Source organism: Vigna unguiculata, chromosome 5 (genome assembly GCF_004118075.2).
Source record: "Vigna unguiculata cultivar IT97K-499-35 chromosome 5, ASM411807v1, whole genome shotgun sequence".
Taxonomy (NCBI): domain Eukaryota; kingdom Viridiplantae; phylum Streptophyta; class Magnoliopsida; order Fabales; family Fabaceae; genus Vigna; species Vigna unguiculata.
The window spans coordinates 16,242,774-16,257,709 of NC_040283.1; the positions used below are offsets into that span (position 1 = coordinate 16,242,774).

At 33.3% G+C, this 14,936-nt stretch overlaps 1 protein-coding gene across 7 annotated transcripts; it reads left to right on the forward strand.

Moving 5' to 3' along the window:
* The first annotated feature begins 511 nt into the window (after positions 1 to 511).
* On the forward strand, positions 512 to 11,264 carry LOC114186339 (cyclin-C1-2-like). Of its 7 annotated transcripts, none has more exons than XM_028074404.1 (12): positions 512 to 963; positions 1,069 to 1,240; positions 1,362 to 1,490; positions 1,561 to 1,659; positions 1,750 to 1,856; positions 2,264 to 2,303; positions 3,101 to 3,145; positions 3,988 to 4,106; positions 4,236 to 4,350; positions 4,833 to 4,883; positions 6,157 to 6,304; positions 10,901 to 11,264. In XM_028074404.1, exons 4-12 carry the CDS (start codon positions 1,628 to 1,630, stop codon positions 11,003 to 11,005), a joined length of 762 nt encoding a protein of 253 aa, XP_027930205.1. In that variant the 5' UTR covers positions 512 to 963; positions 1,069 to 1,240; positions 1,362 to 1,490; positions 1,561 to 1,627; the 3' UTR covers positions 11,006 to 11,264. The 7 variants fall into 7 exon arrangements, with proteins under 7 accessions (XP_027930205.1, XP_027930208.1, XP_027930207.1 ...); XM_028074405.1 differs by having other exon boundaries at positions 822 to 963; positions 1,081 to 1,240; XM_028074407.1 differs by lacking the exon at positions 1,362 to 1,490 and having other exon boundaries at positions 1,069 to 1,166.
* The last annotated feature ends 3,672 nt before the right edge of the window (positions 11,265 to 14,936 follow it).

The window sequence follows — 14,936 nt, forward strand, 5'->3', positions numbered from 1 at the left end:
AATAACATGTTATGACTTTTTTTTATTCCAAATTGTACTTTTCATAATACAAAATTTCTATTCCAAATTATACGTTATAAAATACGAATTTGTTTTTCAAAATGCACAATCTATAATACATAATTGTATGATAGATAGTACATTTCATAACTTTTAAAATAAAATTAATGTGTGTAATCCAAAACAATTATAAATTGCATGATCGAAAACTAAAATCAAACATACACATTAATATTCACCAAAATTTTAATGCACTAACAACTATTTCGTTAGACACCATTAAAGATGTCAAAGAGACAAATAAGATATGTGTATCTTACTATATGAATAAATATTCTTCTCATTCTCATATCTGTATTTGTACAAATATTTATTATGCTTATATCTACGTATCTTTTTAATATTCATAATTTCTGGTAGCATTTACTAAAAAAAATTTATATTTAATATTATATTTTAATCATAAATTGATGGTTGTTCCCATAAACTCTCTCTTCTTATGTTTTTCATTTTGTTACACTTGTTTTTATTTCTTCCGTTCATAACGTAAGTGCTACTCTCTCTCTTTACAGCACCACGAAGCGAATCTTCACCAAGGCAGCAGCGACGCTCCTCTCAACGGCGGTTCCAGCCAGCGGCGCGACCCTCCCATCGGCGGCGGTCCACAACCAGCGGCGCTCCTAAAGCGGTGGTCTCCAACAACAGCGCAACCCTAGCAGTAGCTGCGATCCTCCTCAGCGGCGCGGCGCTTCCCTCACTCCCCAGCCAGTGGCGCGACGCTTCCTCCCTCCCTGTCTCCCAGCCAGTGGAAGGGTTTGTTTTTTCTTTATGAATTTTTCACGCTTCCCTATCATCCAAGAGTAGGGATTTAGGTTTTTGACGGAAATGGTTTACCTGATCTTGTGGGTTGTTAGCATCTGCTTGCCACCAAAGTAATAAGATGACCGCGGTGGAAAAACTGGGGTAATCCTCAACCAGATTAAATAGTCATGCTTCCCCTCTTTAAATACTCTTGAAAACAGTCTAGATCATTTCTCAAACTAACTTGCTCCCACTGTCTTTTACAAGAATAAATTTTAGACTTCAGTTCTTCATCAAGAGGACAAGAATATACAGCCCACATTTCCAAAGCGGCAGCTGGACCTATTGTCATTCCAAACATCAAAGTGAAATCCCACACTGCCTTTGTTATAAACCTGGCGTTGTCTTTTTATGTTTACTAATATTATAAAAATATTAGGTAAAAAGGATTAAGTTTGGATTTGTTGTACCCATTTTCTTCCCTTGTCAAATTTACTGTTTTTTTAGCTTTTTTTTTCCTTCTTAATTATACTCTTTATTTTGAATTTTTCACGTTTAAGATTTTGAAGTCTGATACTTAATCCTTCGAGCTAAAACTGAACGGATTGAGTATTTTTCTGCTCGCACATTCATGTTCCAGCCTTCTTGTTTTGTGCAATTGTCGTTCATTTTTCATCCTTCGTTGAAAGGTAGAACATTTAATCTTGAATCAATCTTTAATGGGGTTCCTCTTCTAAACGGGGTTGCTTCACTCTGCAGTTGCACTGTGATTGTCCACCGTTTTCTGGTTTCTCTTTGGCTGAGTTTCGCTCATCTCTGAAGAAATATGGCTGCCAATTTCTGGACATCATCTCATTAGTATGTTTCATCTCCTCCCCAAGATTCCTTCTTTCTCTCTGTGTGCATCTGTGTTGTAATTTGGTATTCTTGGGGTTATGAACCTTGCAGCAAGCATCTTCTGGACCAGGAAGATGTGGATATGGTGAATACACTTGACAAGGAAAAGGGTATCACACTGGAGGATTTTAAGCTCATTAAGATGCATATGGCCAGTTGTATGATCTCTTTTTCTATGTCTTTCTTCAATTTTTATCATACTTTTTATTTATTCCCCTCATGCCACAGCACTGTTTTTGTTTTCTCTAACCTTTTGTTTCTGGCTATTGCTTATGATTATTGTTTTTATACTTGTTGATGTGGTGTCCGATTCTGAATTTCTAGTTGCTGCTGTCATCCTTAGTTTTGAGTGCTAGAATTGGTTTCGGAGGGAATTTCTTTTGATGCTTTTATGTTTTTTTTTTTTTTTCTGCATGCTGTTGTATATACAATGTTCTGAAAGATGTTTATACAAAGTAAATCATTAGGGCTATCGTTATTGATATCCTTCGTCATCTATAGAAGTGTTTGATTTTTGTTCTTTATCTGTGCTGAATTTCTTCTTTTTCCTTTCTTGCTTGAGCAGATATTTTGAAATTGGCACAACAAGTAAAAGTGAGACAGAGGTTTGAACTGTATTTCTTGAATATGCACAAGTCATCTCTTTTATATTTACAATTTATAGTGAAAAGTATATTGTATTACCAGAGAAAGATTCCTATATTGGTTTGATCTTTCTGGTTTAAACGCCTGTGCTTGGTCTGCAATGCATGAAGGGGACAGAACAAGGAATTGCCACACTTCTTGAGGCCAAAAGCCCCATGGACGTACAGAATATGAAGTATATGTATCATGTTGATTCTTTTCGTAGCCTTGTTTAGTTTGTCTGTATTTTGATTCTCTAGTAAGCAAGACACGACCTTCAAGATTGTATGACATGGGGTGTACAATAGCCTTGTTTTGTTTGCCTTCATTTTGATTCTCCAATAATCAAGACACGACCTTCAAGATTTGTGAGTTGGGATGTGCAATAGTTTTGAATGTAAAAGTTTTAACATAAGTTTTAAAAATAAACTGAAAATTAGGATGAGTCAGCCATTATGTCATTACTAAAACTCCTCTTTCTGATCAAGGTGATACATCTATATATGACGGGCTTTTTTGTCATGTAGGTTTATGCATAAACTTTATACACCCGCTTTCTAGAAATTCTTCAGAACCATGGCTAAGGAAATAGAAATGAATAGCCACTCTCAAATGCTATGCTGCATAGCTATAGTCAATTTACTATGTCCTTGCGTGTCAATTCACTATGTCCTTGATAAGAAAATTTTCAATATTTTTTTTCAAAACTATAACATCTTTTGCCATTTATTTTGTGTTAACTCAATGATCATTTCTAATATGTTGGTCGATCTTTCAGGGTTGTGGCCACAGCAGTTACATACATGAGGCGTGTTTACACCAAGTATGTGTTGTGAACTTGTAAACTTCTAGTGTTAGTGTACGGAAAAGTTTGTCCTGAAATGGTTGGAACTTCCTCTCTTTCTTTTAGATTGGGGATAGCTTGTACGTTATGTAGTATTTGTGATGCTTGGAGTCAGTAATGCAAAGTTTGCTGCAGTATATTTCGTAATTTTTTTTCCTTTCGAAGTCAGGATTTATCATAGATGCAGAGTTTTTCTTTTTGGTTAGTGATATGCCTTTATGTTAGGGAAACCCATAACCCTCTCATTCTGGGATATCCGTTGTCTTCAATTGCCACATCAGTTGCTGTAAAGTTTATGGTGAAGATTCCAAGATAGGCCACTAACTTTTGGATTTAACCATGAGCATAACTTTTTTTTTTTTCAAATGTACAGCTCCTGTGTATGTCATTTTTCAAATTGGACAAGTAACAAGTTGACCCTTATTATAGAAATAGAAAATTCATCTCTAATATCCAATTCATTTTTATAAAACAAGGGAAATGAACAGAAGAGAAAAATAGAATAGTACGTGATCCCATCTTGTGCACCTTTTTTTGTTTAATTTGATCAAATTGTCTTGTTTCTTGGTTGTTTGCTGCTAACTTGAGTTGCATGTTTTTTACTGAAAACTTTGTTTTTAGCAGTTGTTATTTGTCATTGCTGATTCTGATATTTTTTATTCTCTTAGTAGGTTTCAAATTTATGTGCCTGTATTGCTTAAATGTGCAGGCTGTTTTCTTATTCATAATGCTATCTTCTGATCCTGAAAGTAAATAGTATGTGCTTAATACCCTCACTAAGTGTTAACTGTTGACACTCTTCACTTTTTGTTTATTTTAAGGAAGAGTATGACAGAATATGATCCACGCTTGGTAGCTCCAACATGCTTGTACCTGGCATCAAAAGCAGAAGAAAGCACAGTGCAAGCTCGGCTTCTTGTATTTTACATTAAAAAGCTATGTAAGATGTTAACCTATAATTTTATTTTTCTTCATGTTGACTTCTGAAAGTAAAGTGAGTAATTTTTTTTCGAAGTTCTCTTGATACTAGATTTCCTTTCTATGCTGAAACGACAGATTTTGTATGCAGATGCTGATGAGAAGTATAGATATGAAATCAAGGACATACTTGAAATGGAAATGAAGGTTTTAGAAGCTCTTAATTATTACCTGGTTGTATACCACCCATACCGTTCACTATCTCCGTAAGTGTTTGATAATTATTGCTTTTTCAAATTTTGCACACCGGAGTGTGGAAATTATGAAAAGCCAATTTTATTGGTTCATACTTTTCTGGCCAGAAAGCTTGCAATTTTAAGGAATAAAAATTGAAGAGAAATTGAAGACAGAATAAAAACTGAATCAGCTAGTTTAGGAAACAAAATTGTTTTTTCTTTCTAGATGACAGAATAACCTAATATAAACTAAATGTGGAAATAATATATATGGAAGAATTTCAGAAACATGTCACTAAAAAAATGATTTACACGCATTTATTTTTCCTTTGGTTCTCAGTCTTCACATTTCCCAACTGACAGCAAGTCAAACAAATACCAAAATGAACATTTTTGCAAATTAAGTCCTGTCAAGATAAAAATTGGTCAAAGAAGAACTGATCCAACATTCGTGTCATTTAGATTATATTCATTTCTGATTTCTCATTGTCATCATATTGATAATTCTCCAGGTTGCTTCAGGATGCTGGTTTGAATGATCTAAACATGACTCAGTTAACTTGGTAAGAGTCCTTCCTGTTGAACAGATGAGATCACTTTCTAAATAGGTTTTCCTTTCTTCTGTTCTTATTTTACATTTCCCATTTTATCCCCTTGTGCCCCCTTTATCGGCCCTGCTTTTACTGTTTGGCCTAACACACTTTTAAATGAAAATAATTGGACCCTTGCACTAGAATTTCCCTTATTATAAGGAAACAATGATGAAATTGGCTAGTTGGAGGACCAGGAACCAAGCATTACCCTATTCACTGACGTGTTACAGAGCTAAACTAAGTGCTTCATGTTGATTTATCTATCATATTATATGAAATGTCATTTGGTTGCGTATAAATCATCACATTTTCTTAAATAAGGCAGAAAAATTCTTGCTAGTATCATCCCTTTTTGCCAAAATTTTCTCAAAGTATGTACACTGTAATTAAATTTAAGTGGAGTGACAAATACATTTCTTTTATATATGTTTAGATATTAGAGAAAGCATTGAGAGGCTTTAGATTATTAAATAATATCAATCTGAATTCTGTATGTTCTAGGTAAAGATTTGTTCTTGAGATACCAATGTCCAGAGATGAAACAGTTGCTGTGGCATGTATATGTTATTCTTTATTTTGTTAGTTATTTTTCATGGCAGTATGAAGTGCATTGGCTCTATCTAGTATGAATGAATTTTAGTTTCAAATGCAAAATCATATGCAAACAACAGAAACCACTGTACAATATTTTGCCAAAAACAACCTTTCTATTTATGCTACTTGAAATGGAAGATGTCTCGGTATTTCTTGCCTTCTAGCACTAGAGCTATTTTTTTTTTGTCAAGAGCTTCAAAACTTAGATTAATTACTTCTTTTCCATTTAATGCTTATGGTCACTATTATAACTACAATAGAGGACGTATCAGTGTTTCTCACATGTCTAATTATAGAAGACAACAGTTTTTCACTTTTTCACTTGAAGACAATTCAGTATCATAGTCATAAAAAGTTTTATGGGAATTTTTCCAACTTTACTGTTGTAGCTATGTTAGAGTATACTACCATTTGTTTTTGAATGTTGTTAAGTAGATCCTTTAAGAAAGTTGCTTCAGTGCTGTATAACTGAATCTGTTTATCCAGAGACATCATTTATTTTCATATCACTATTAAGCCTGCTTTCTATTGAGCTAGCAGCTATCTTGCTAACGCTGTTGAAATTACAACTTCTATTATTCTTTTATTAATAGTTTTTTTGTTGGATTAAATTTCCAAAGAAAAAAAATAATGAAGTTCATACATGCAGGGGCCTTGTAAATGACACATACAAGATGGACCTAATTCTTGTACATCCTCCGCATTTGATTGCTTTAGCTTGCATATATATTGCTAGTGTACTTAGGGATAAAGACACCACTGCTTGGTTTGAAGAACTTCGTGTTGACATGAACGTGGTGAGTGTTCCTTTGTTTTTTCTAAGCACTTATTTGTTGAATCCATCCTGAAGTGTATTAACCATCTCTTTCTCCTTTTCTATTTTTTGTTTACTTTATTTGCAATATTCTTGTTAAATTTGACAATAATCATAAATTGTGCAACCTAAATTTCGCCTGCTATGACTGCTGTGGAAAGTGGGGCACCCATAGGATCAATTGGACAATCCTAAAATGAGAAAAATAGTTGCAAAAAATTTTCACGGTTTGGCTTTATGGCAAATGTGTTCGCTAATTCAACACAGAATATACAAGTGGTTTAATTCCATTTTATATCCAAAATGGAAAAAGGCAAGGAGTTGCTTAATTCCACAATGTCAAATACAGTCAAAATACCTCGTACATAATAGTGGTATCTCACAATAATTTCTGAAATATCTTACTCAAAGGCTCATTGCTAGAAGCTCTAGTGTAATACATCTCTCATTCTCCGATGACCAACATTAAACGATATCTGATGCTTGGATGGTGTCTTGCAAAGTTACATGAAAAGTCTTTGTGATTACTGCCCCTTGGTGAACCCTTGGCTTGCTTTAAAGCCAAATAGTCTCATATTAACTTCTGAAACCCTTTCATGCATCCAATAATTTGGCTGGTTATTAAACAATACAAAACAAATTGTAATTCTGGCATTTATACTTAAAATCTCATCCACATAAAAGAGCAAGTTATTGTTGTATCGATACTATTAGGAATGTAGTGCTGTACCAGTGTCAGGCAACGGTTCTACATGGATGATCAGATGGTTGAGTTGGTTTCAACGGATGTTCTACAGTGGTTTTATTACATCATGCTCAGGCTTGTTGCACAGCTCTAATAGTGACGATCTCACTAACTTTGAGAATTTAGCAAGTCATATTGTCTGGTTATCTTTGATGTTTCAATTTTGGATTCTCACTACATCATTTTGAGTCAACCATTAAAAGAGTTTTTTTCCAAAGATTTTTTCATCTAAATATTGTCCTCTTTCTTTAATGAATAAAAGGATAATTTATGAATCTTCTTGTGTAAACACCCTACAGCAAAATGGGGGCAGAATGAAAAATTGGGCATCTCATAAATGTAACTTGAGCCTCTCTTCTTCATAAAAATGTACCAAAATAGTATATGGGAGAAACTATCCTTACTACTATGGTCAATCGTCTACCCTCCAAAACACTAAACAATAACAGTCCCATTCAATTATTCTCTAAATTTTTTCCCTACTTTAGGACAACAAATCATCTTGTATCTCATCTTTCACTGTATCCTTTGTCCATGTTCATTCTAATCATAAGGGTAAACTTGATCTTTAGGTTATTAAGTGCGTATTTATTGGTTACTCATCTACCAAAAGAGATACAAAGGTTACCCCCCTCCAACAAAACGATTTCTTGTGTCTCGTGATGTCATATTTGAAAAAAATACACAATATTCTCAACCTCATCTTCACAAGGAAAGCTCATTCATTGAAGATAAGTATAATTCATTCTCCTGTTCACTCTCTTTTTGTGTCAAGCCTAAAGATAATTGGAAAACAAACTGGAAGTGTTATCCATCCACTACAAGTATTCTAAAAAAGGAGAAGGTCTGTTATTCAATCACCACAAATCCATGAATCGAACCTACGCCTGAAATACCTAACATTAATGTAGAATAAAATATGCCCGCCATTGAAGTTTAGGATCTTCCAATTGCAGTAAAGAAAGGTGTTAGAGAATGTACTCAAAAGCCAAGGTACCGATTGTCACACTTTGTGTCTTGTGATAAACTATCTTGTAACCAAAAAAGCTTTATTGGTCATCTAAATATTGTCACTATTCTAAAAGTTGTAAATGAGGCATTGCATAGGAAGGACCGGAAAAGTGCTATGAAGGTTGAAAGGATTGCTCTAGAAATGAATAAAGCTTAGGAGTTGGTGGATCTACCTAAAGGAAAAGATCTTGTTTGATGTAGGTAGGTATTCATGGTTAAATACTAGCAAGATGGGATATTAGAAAGGTATAAGGCAAGGTCAATAGCTCAGGGATATACAAAAACATATGAGATTGACTATCTTGAAACTTTTTCACTTGTTGCTAGAATAAATAGGTTGGAATTTTATTGCCTCTAGCAACTAACTATGGATGAAGTTTGGAGCAATGGGATGTCGCAAAATGCCTTTCTGCATGGCAATTGTGAGGAAGATATTTACATTGAGGTCGCACCTGGGTATAAAGCCATGGAGGGAAAGGTGTGTAAACTAAGGAAGACACTCAATGGATTGAAACAGTCTCCTAGATTGGTACATTTACTACTCTATTGAAGATCATTGGGTACAAGCAAAGCCAAGGTGACATACTATTTATTAAGCATTCAACTTTAGATGGAGTTACCACACTAATTGTCTATGCAGATGATATAGTTGTAATAGGAAATGATCAGGCAAGAATGAAAGCCTTTTAAAAATATTTGATAATAGAAGTTGAAATTAAGGAGTTACACAGATTGAAATATTTCTTAGGCTTTGAAATGACTCATTCCCATCATGATATTATATCGTCCAACAAAAGTATGTGTTGGTAAATTAGGATGCAAACCAGTAGAGACACATGTTGAACAAAATTACAAACTTGGTGAATCAATGGAAGATCTAGATATGTGGATAGACAATTTTATCAAAGATTGGTCGGGAAATTGATCTGCATGTCTCACTAGGTCCGACATTACCTGGGTTGGAGTTATAAGTTAGTTCATGCATAATCCAAAGGAGACTTATCTCATAGTTGTTTATTGCATTCCTTATTAGTTGAAAGGAAGTTCTAGAAAAGGAATTCTATTTACAATGGGGAATGAGGTAATCTAAAAGTCAACATAGATGTTGACTATGTAGATTTTATAGACGATAGAAGATGCACTTGTAGACATTGCACTTCTCTTGGAGGAAATTTAGTCACTTGGAGGAGTAAGAAGCAAAATGTTGTGGCAAGATCAAGTGTTGAGGCAGAGTTTAGAGCCATGACCTTAGGGATTTATGAAATACTATGGTTAAAGATAATTTTAGAAGACCTAAAGATTGATTGGAAGAAGCCTATGAGAATATATTGTGATAACAAGTCATCCAGTGCAACATGATTAAACTAAGCTTGTTAAAGTAGACAAACACTTCGTAAAGGGAGATTGGATAATGGGACAATATCTACACCATTTGAAATCAACTTGCAAATGTGTTCATAAAAGGGCTAATTGGTAGTACTACAATTTAGTCTATTTGTTGGCGAGTTGGGAATGGATGACATCCACTCATCAACTTGAGGAGAAGTGTCAAAATCCCTTGAATTATTGCATTTAAAGTTTTCTTGTATAATTTTAATTATGTAATTAGGAGATTTAATTACTTTCCTTAAGCAGTGGGATAATTAGAAGGATTAATAGGTTGACAATATATTTTATATTAATTGTACATGATCATTGATCTTGAATTGTAGGATAGATTATATTCATCATAAATTAGGATTTTCAGTTATTAAGTATTTGTATTCTATTTAAGAGCAATTGCTCCTTTATGAATAATATCGTAAATTTTTTTATGATAATGTATTGATGTCTGTTGGAGATCCCACAATGACTTAAGGCAAGGTCAAGTTATAGTACTGAACACAAATCGTACCTTACAAGTGAGATTGAGTCAGGCTTAAACCTCTTCCTAATATGGTATTAGAGTCTATCATAGTGAAATTTATTAAGTCTATCGTGCCACCTGCTATCAAGTTACCCACAAATATCTTACATGGACTGAGATAAGGACAAAGCGCATTGCTAGTCTTTTACAATGCCTTCCAACTCTAACATTGGTGCGGGAAGATCTTTCTCTAGAGTTTGTTTCTGCTTTGCTTCCATCTCTTAGATTTACTACTGTTTTGGCTGTTGATCGTTTTTTGATGGGCGTCCATCGCTAGTGTCTGCCTTCCCAGTACACACTGCCTACCCTCCATCCTGAATCTGATGGCAAGTTCATTCCTTTGGCTAAATGGTCCTATAATACCTTCGTACTCTATTCATACTTTGCTCCAACCATGCCTTTCAAAGGCACAAACGGCTATGAAACGTTTACTAACAGAAAATGTTGTGACGGGAGTTACAATTTCAGTGATTGTGTTTAATGTTAAACTATGAACCTACTGCCAACCCTCTCAGTCACAGGTTCCCATGATAAGCTTTCCAAGCTTTTTGGTCCTTGTTCAATGGCGTGGATCTTGCGCGCCATAAGACACCACCTTGGAAATTTGGGATGATATTTGTTCTGCCCATCACCTTGAGGACAAGGTGCTTCCACTGTGTAGGAATTGTTAGCAGTGCTTATCTCACAAATATGCATATTATTGCTAGATTCCATTTTCTGTTTCAAAATCAGTGTAACTTCTTAAGATGCCGGATGTTTGATGGAGCTCCAAAGTGCATTAGCCATTTGTGGTGCCCCAACAGTTTAAAAACACTTTCATGCAAAATATTCTGATCATGCATTAGACTAGAATTCTAATCATTTCAGTGATAAAAGAAAAAGAGCTATTTTAAGTGATTGTTTATGTTCTTTGGCAGGTCAAAAACATATCAATGGAGATACTTGATTTTTATGAAAGCCATAGAATGTTCACTGAGGAAAGAATCAATGCTGCTCTCCAGAAGTTGACCTTGAGACCCTAAAAGCTTTACTTGAGGTGATGAGTCAATGCTGAATATGTGGAATGAAATTATACTGTCTGGTCTTGAATGATTTTGACATGTTTTGCGGTAGAACGCTTTCAAAATGTATCCAATAGTAAGGGCACATAATATGGGGTTAATTCAAAGGGAGTGATGTAAAGGCAATATTTCTTGGTTCAGAGAATCTTTAGTTTTATCTATTTACTGCGTCATAACTTGATTGCACTAAACAACCTATAATTTTATTTTATTTTGCATATATAATATTTTGTTCCATTAAATAGGAATACTTTAATTTTATGCTCTGTTTTGATTGTGCTTCTTGTATTTTTGTTTCGAACCATGGTGTTAGTTTTTTTTGGGTTTAGTGTAACGGTGACTACACACATGATAAAAAAAGAAGTTAAATTATTTTTTTGTCATTCTATTTGTTAGGTTAGGTAGTGTCAATTTGGTTTTCAATTTTTTTTTGGTCTTAGTTTGATCCTTATTATTTTAAAAATAATTTAATTTAGTTCTTATTGTTTGTTTTATTTTTATAAATGGAACATTTTTTGATTTCGAAATTTGAATATTATAGTCATAACTCGAAGTGCTCTTTGGTGTATTTCTAAAAAGAATCCTTTTTCTTTGTTTAAAAGTATTTTTACAAATATTGAATAAAAATGTCAATGTTAGTAAGAATATTATTATAAGATTTATACAAAAAGTAAATTGAGTCTCAATTTAAGAAAGGACAAAATTGTTTCATTTTTACAAAAATTAGACTAATTTGAAACTAAAAACAAATATAAAAACCAAATTGAATCATTTTGACACATGACACAACTGTGAAATGACATGTGTAAAAAATAAACAAAAACTCAAAAAAAGTTAAATAAAAATTAAAAAAAATCACAACTTGACATGTGAGGTTGACTTTAACTCCGTTTGGTCAAAATTGATAACATAGACCAAATTGAATCATTTAAAAAAAAGGACCAGATTGAGATAAATAAATATTGAAGGACCAATTTGACATTATTTGACAAATATAAGGACCAAAAGATCAATTTAACCTAAAAAAATGTAAACTAAATTGCGTCACATCCATTAGAAATGTTACTATATATGAATTGAAAAAATATAATATATTTAGAAGACTAGGGATGACAATGAGTTTGATTTGGATAATTTACTCATTTTTATTTGATATTCTTATTTGATATCGGTTTAAAAAAATATTTGTAAGTTTTTTAAAACGGTCGATACATGTAGATATTTAAAAAAAATATTTTATAAATTTTAAAATAGAATTGAAATAAAATTACAAAAATATAAATTAAATACCAATTAGATTTTAGTTTTAAATAAATTTAATTTAATAAAATATGTATTAAATTTTAATTTTAATTAGTTTAAATATAATAATATAGATCAATTTTAATTTATAATTTTTTGTTGGTAACGGATATTTGTTGGAACAAATAATATGATATTTATATCTGATTTGTTTATAAACGGATATTAAAAAATAATTGAGTTTTCTAAAATTAAGGATACATGTAGATATTTTAAAAATATATTTTATAAACTTTAAAATAAAATTACAAATATAAATTAAATTTTAATTTTATATAAATTTAATGTAATAAAAAATATATCAAAATTTAATAAAATATAGATTAAATTTTAATTTATAATTTTTTGTAAGTAACGATTATTCGTTTGTACGGATAATATGATATCTATATCTGACCCATTTATAAATGGGTATTAAAATATCCATAAATAATATCAACTATTCATCATGAATTTTATATACGAATACTTATAAGTGCGAATATTTTTGTCATCCCGAACAAAGACACGTATGAAATATCCACAAATAATATCAACTATCCATAATGAATTTTATATACGAATCTTATAAGTGCGAATATTTTTGTCATCCCGAACAAAGACGCGTATGAAAGTGAAATTGTATGACAATTAAAAAAGAAATATATTTATAAATTTTATAATAAAGTAATATATTTGAAAGAAATAAATATAGAATAATATCTATTTAATTTTCCACACCAATTATTCAATACATTTCCATTTAGTAGATCATGAATTTTCTTTACTGTCTCTTACTAGTTTAGAAGTTAACTATATTTATAATAGATATTTTAAAATTCTTCTACTTGAGGGTCAAAGTATTTTTCTTAGTTATATTTACCTAGTGTCACCTTTATCATTTATTTTCCTTTCATGAAAAAAAGTGTATTTTTTCTATTCTCAAAATTCTTTTTTATACATTTTGTAAGCCCAACTAATTCATTTTCTTATGAAGTTGATTCCTTAAAATTGTGAGAAAGAAATAAAACATTGAACCAATTCAAAATAAATGGTTTGAAGTTTATTTTTTCTTTAAACTTGGTTGGAACTTATGGTGAAGAAGATTTAAGATTAAATGATGCAAAATAAATTAATTTAAGATTTAAACCTATATTACAATCCCATACCTTTCGTTTTGCATTTCATAAATATTAACTTTTCTACTTTCTTTTTAAATTGTACAAAACTCACTAGTTCAAATTCCACTTTTTAATTTGCTTATAGGCTTCGATTATAGTGGAATCGAAGTCTATAAGGAGGTGGTGACATTTTTGCAATTTTCTCTAACATTTTTGTCTCGGGTCACTTAAAAATCGAAGCAGTAAGTAATTTTAGGCCTTGGTTATAAATGAATCGAAGCCTATTAGGCAGCCCAATAACAAAAAATTTCAAAAATATCACTAGCATTAGATGCTTTGGGATGACATGGACGACACTCATTCATGTCAGTTGTAACATCCCTAAGGAATATTACTTAAAAATAAATAATAAAAGAAAGAAATTATATCAAAAGTCGTCTCAATAATAATCCCAACACGGGAAAATTTAAATTTATTAAAACACGCGCCATAACTCATAACTGAAACAATAAAGTGTTACAAGTTCTCAAAATTCGTGTTCATCAATAAAAGCATAATGAAATACAAGTGAGAAAAACCCTAACTCTAATCCCAAAGCTAGCCCTCACTCCGTCGCCTGTACATCCTCAGCACCACCTGTATCAACATTTGCTCCCGTGTAACGAATCACACGATCATCGCCATACACAAACAGAAAGGGTGAGCTGAGAAAAATAAAATAACAGATATATAATACACAAGATATATCATACACCCGTCTTATTCATTCTACATAGTTCTTGGCCAAGACCTTAACCCCAAGACTTTTCAGCCTTCAAATCACATAAGTAGTTAGCCTTGGACTCGGGAATATGATGCTCACACGAACCTGTCCGCTCATGGACCTGCCTCTACGAACCTCCCCGCTCGTAGTCCTGCTCTACGAACCTGCCCGCCCATAGTCCAACACATGTGATCCACTAGCCCTGTACCTCCCCGCACGTGGCATCTCTCAACCGTGAGCACGGAACATATGAACCTACCTCGCTCGTATCCTCACGTGAGAGTATCTGGATATGAACCTCCCCGCTCATATCATCACATGTTAACCACCATCCATGAACCTACCCGCTCATGGCACAACATCTCCCGACCCAAGTGTAGTGTCAGTGCTCAAACAACACTCAAAGCAAACAAAGGACAACAACATTTCCACCTGGCACGACCCACATGCCACCAGGCAAAATTGCCCCAGACCGCTTGGCGGTATCCACTCACCGCCGGGCGCCAACGTTCTTTCAGAGCCACTGTTTTCTCTTCATCGCCTGGCGGAGCACACCGTGCCGCCAGGCGCCACTCAGTGCAGCGCTCTCTCTCGTTAAGCCTATCGCCTGGCGGGTTTCGTTAGCCCGCCAGACGCTATACCAGAACAGTACTTCACTGGTTTTAGCACCCCAACTAGTCTAATTTGTTGCATAACTCACTCACATGGACCAAGAGAGACTCCTCAT

Bases quoted from the DNA above. Each gene is read 5' to 3' on its own strand.
- LOC114186339 (XM_028074404.1), top strand. From the start codon at position 1,628: ATGGCTGCCAATTTCTGGACATCATCTCATTA. The intron at 3,146-3,987 runs GTATGTGTTGTG...GTTTATTTTAAG, and splicing joins ATGAGGCGTGTTTACACCAA to GAAGAGTATGACAGAATATG. The intron at 4,107-4,235 runs GTAAGATGTTAA...TTTTGTATGCAG, and splicing joins ATTTTACATTAAAAAGCTAT to ATGCTGATGAGAAGTATAGA.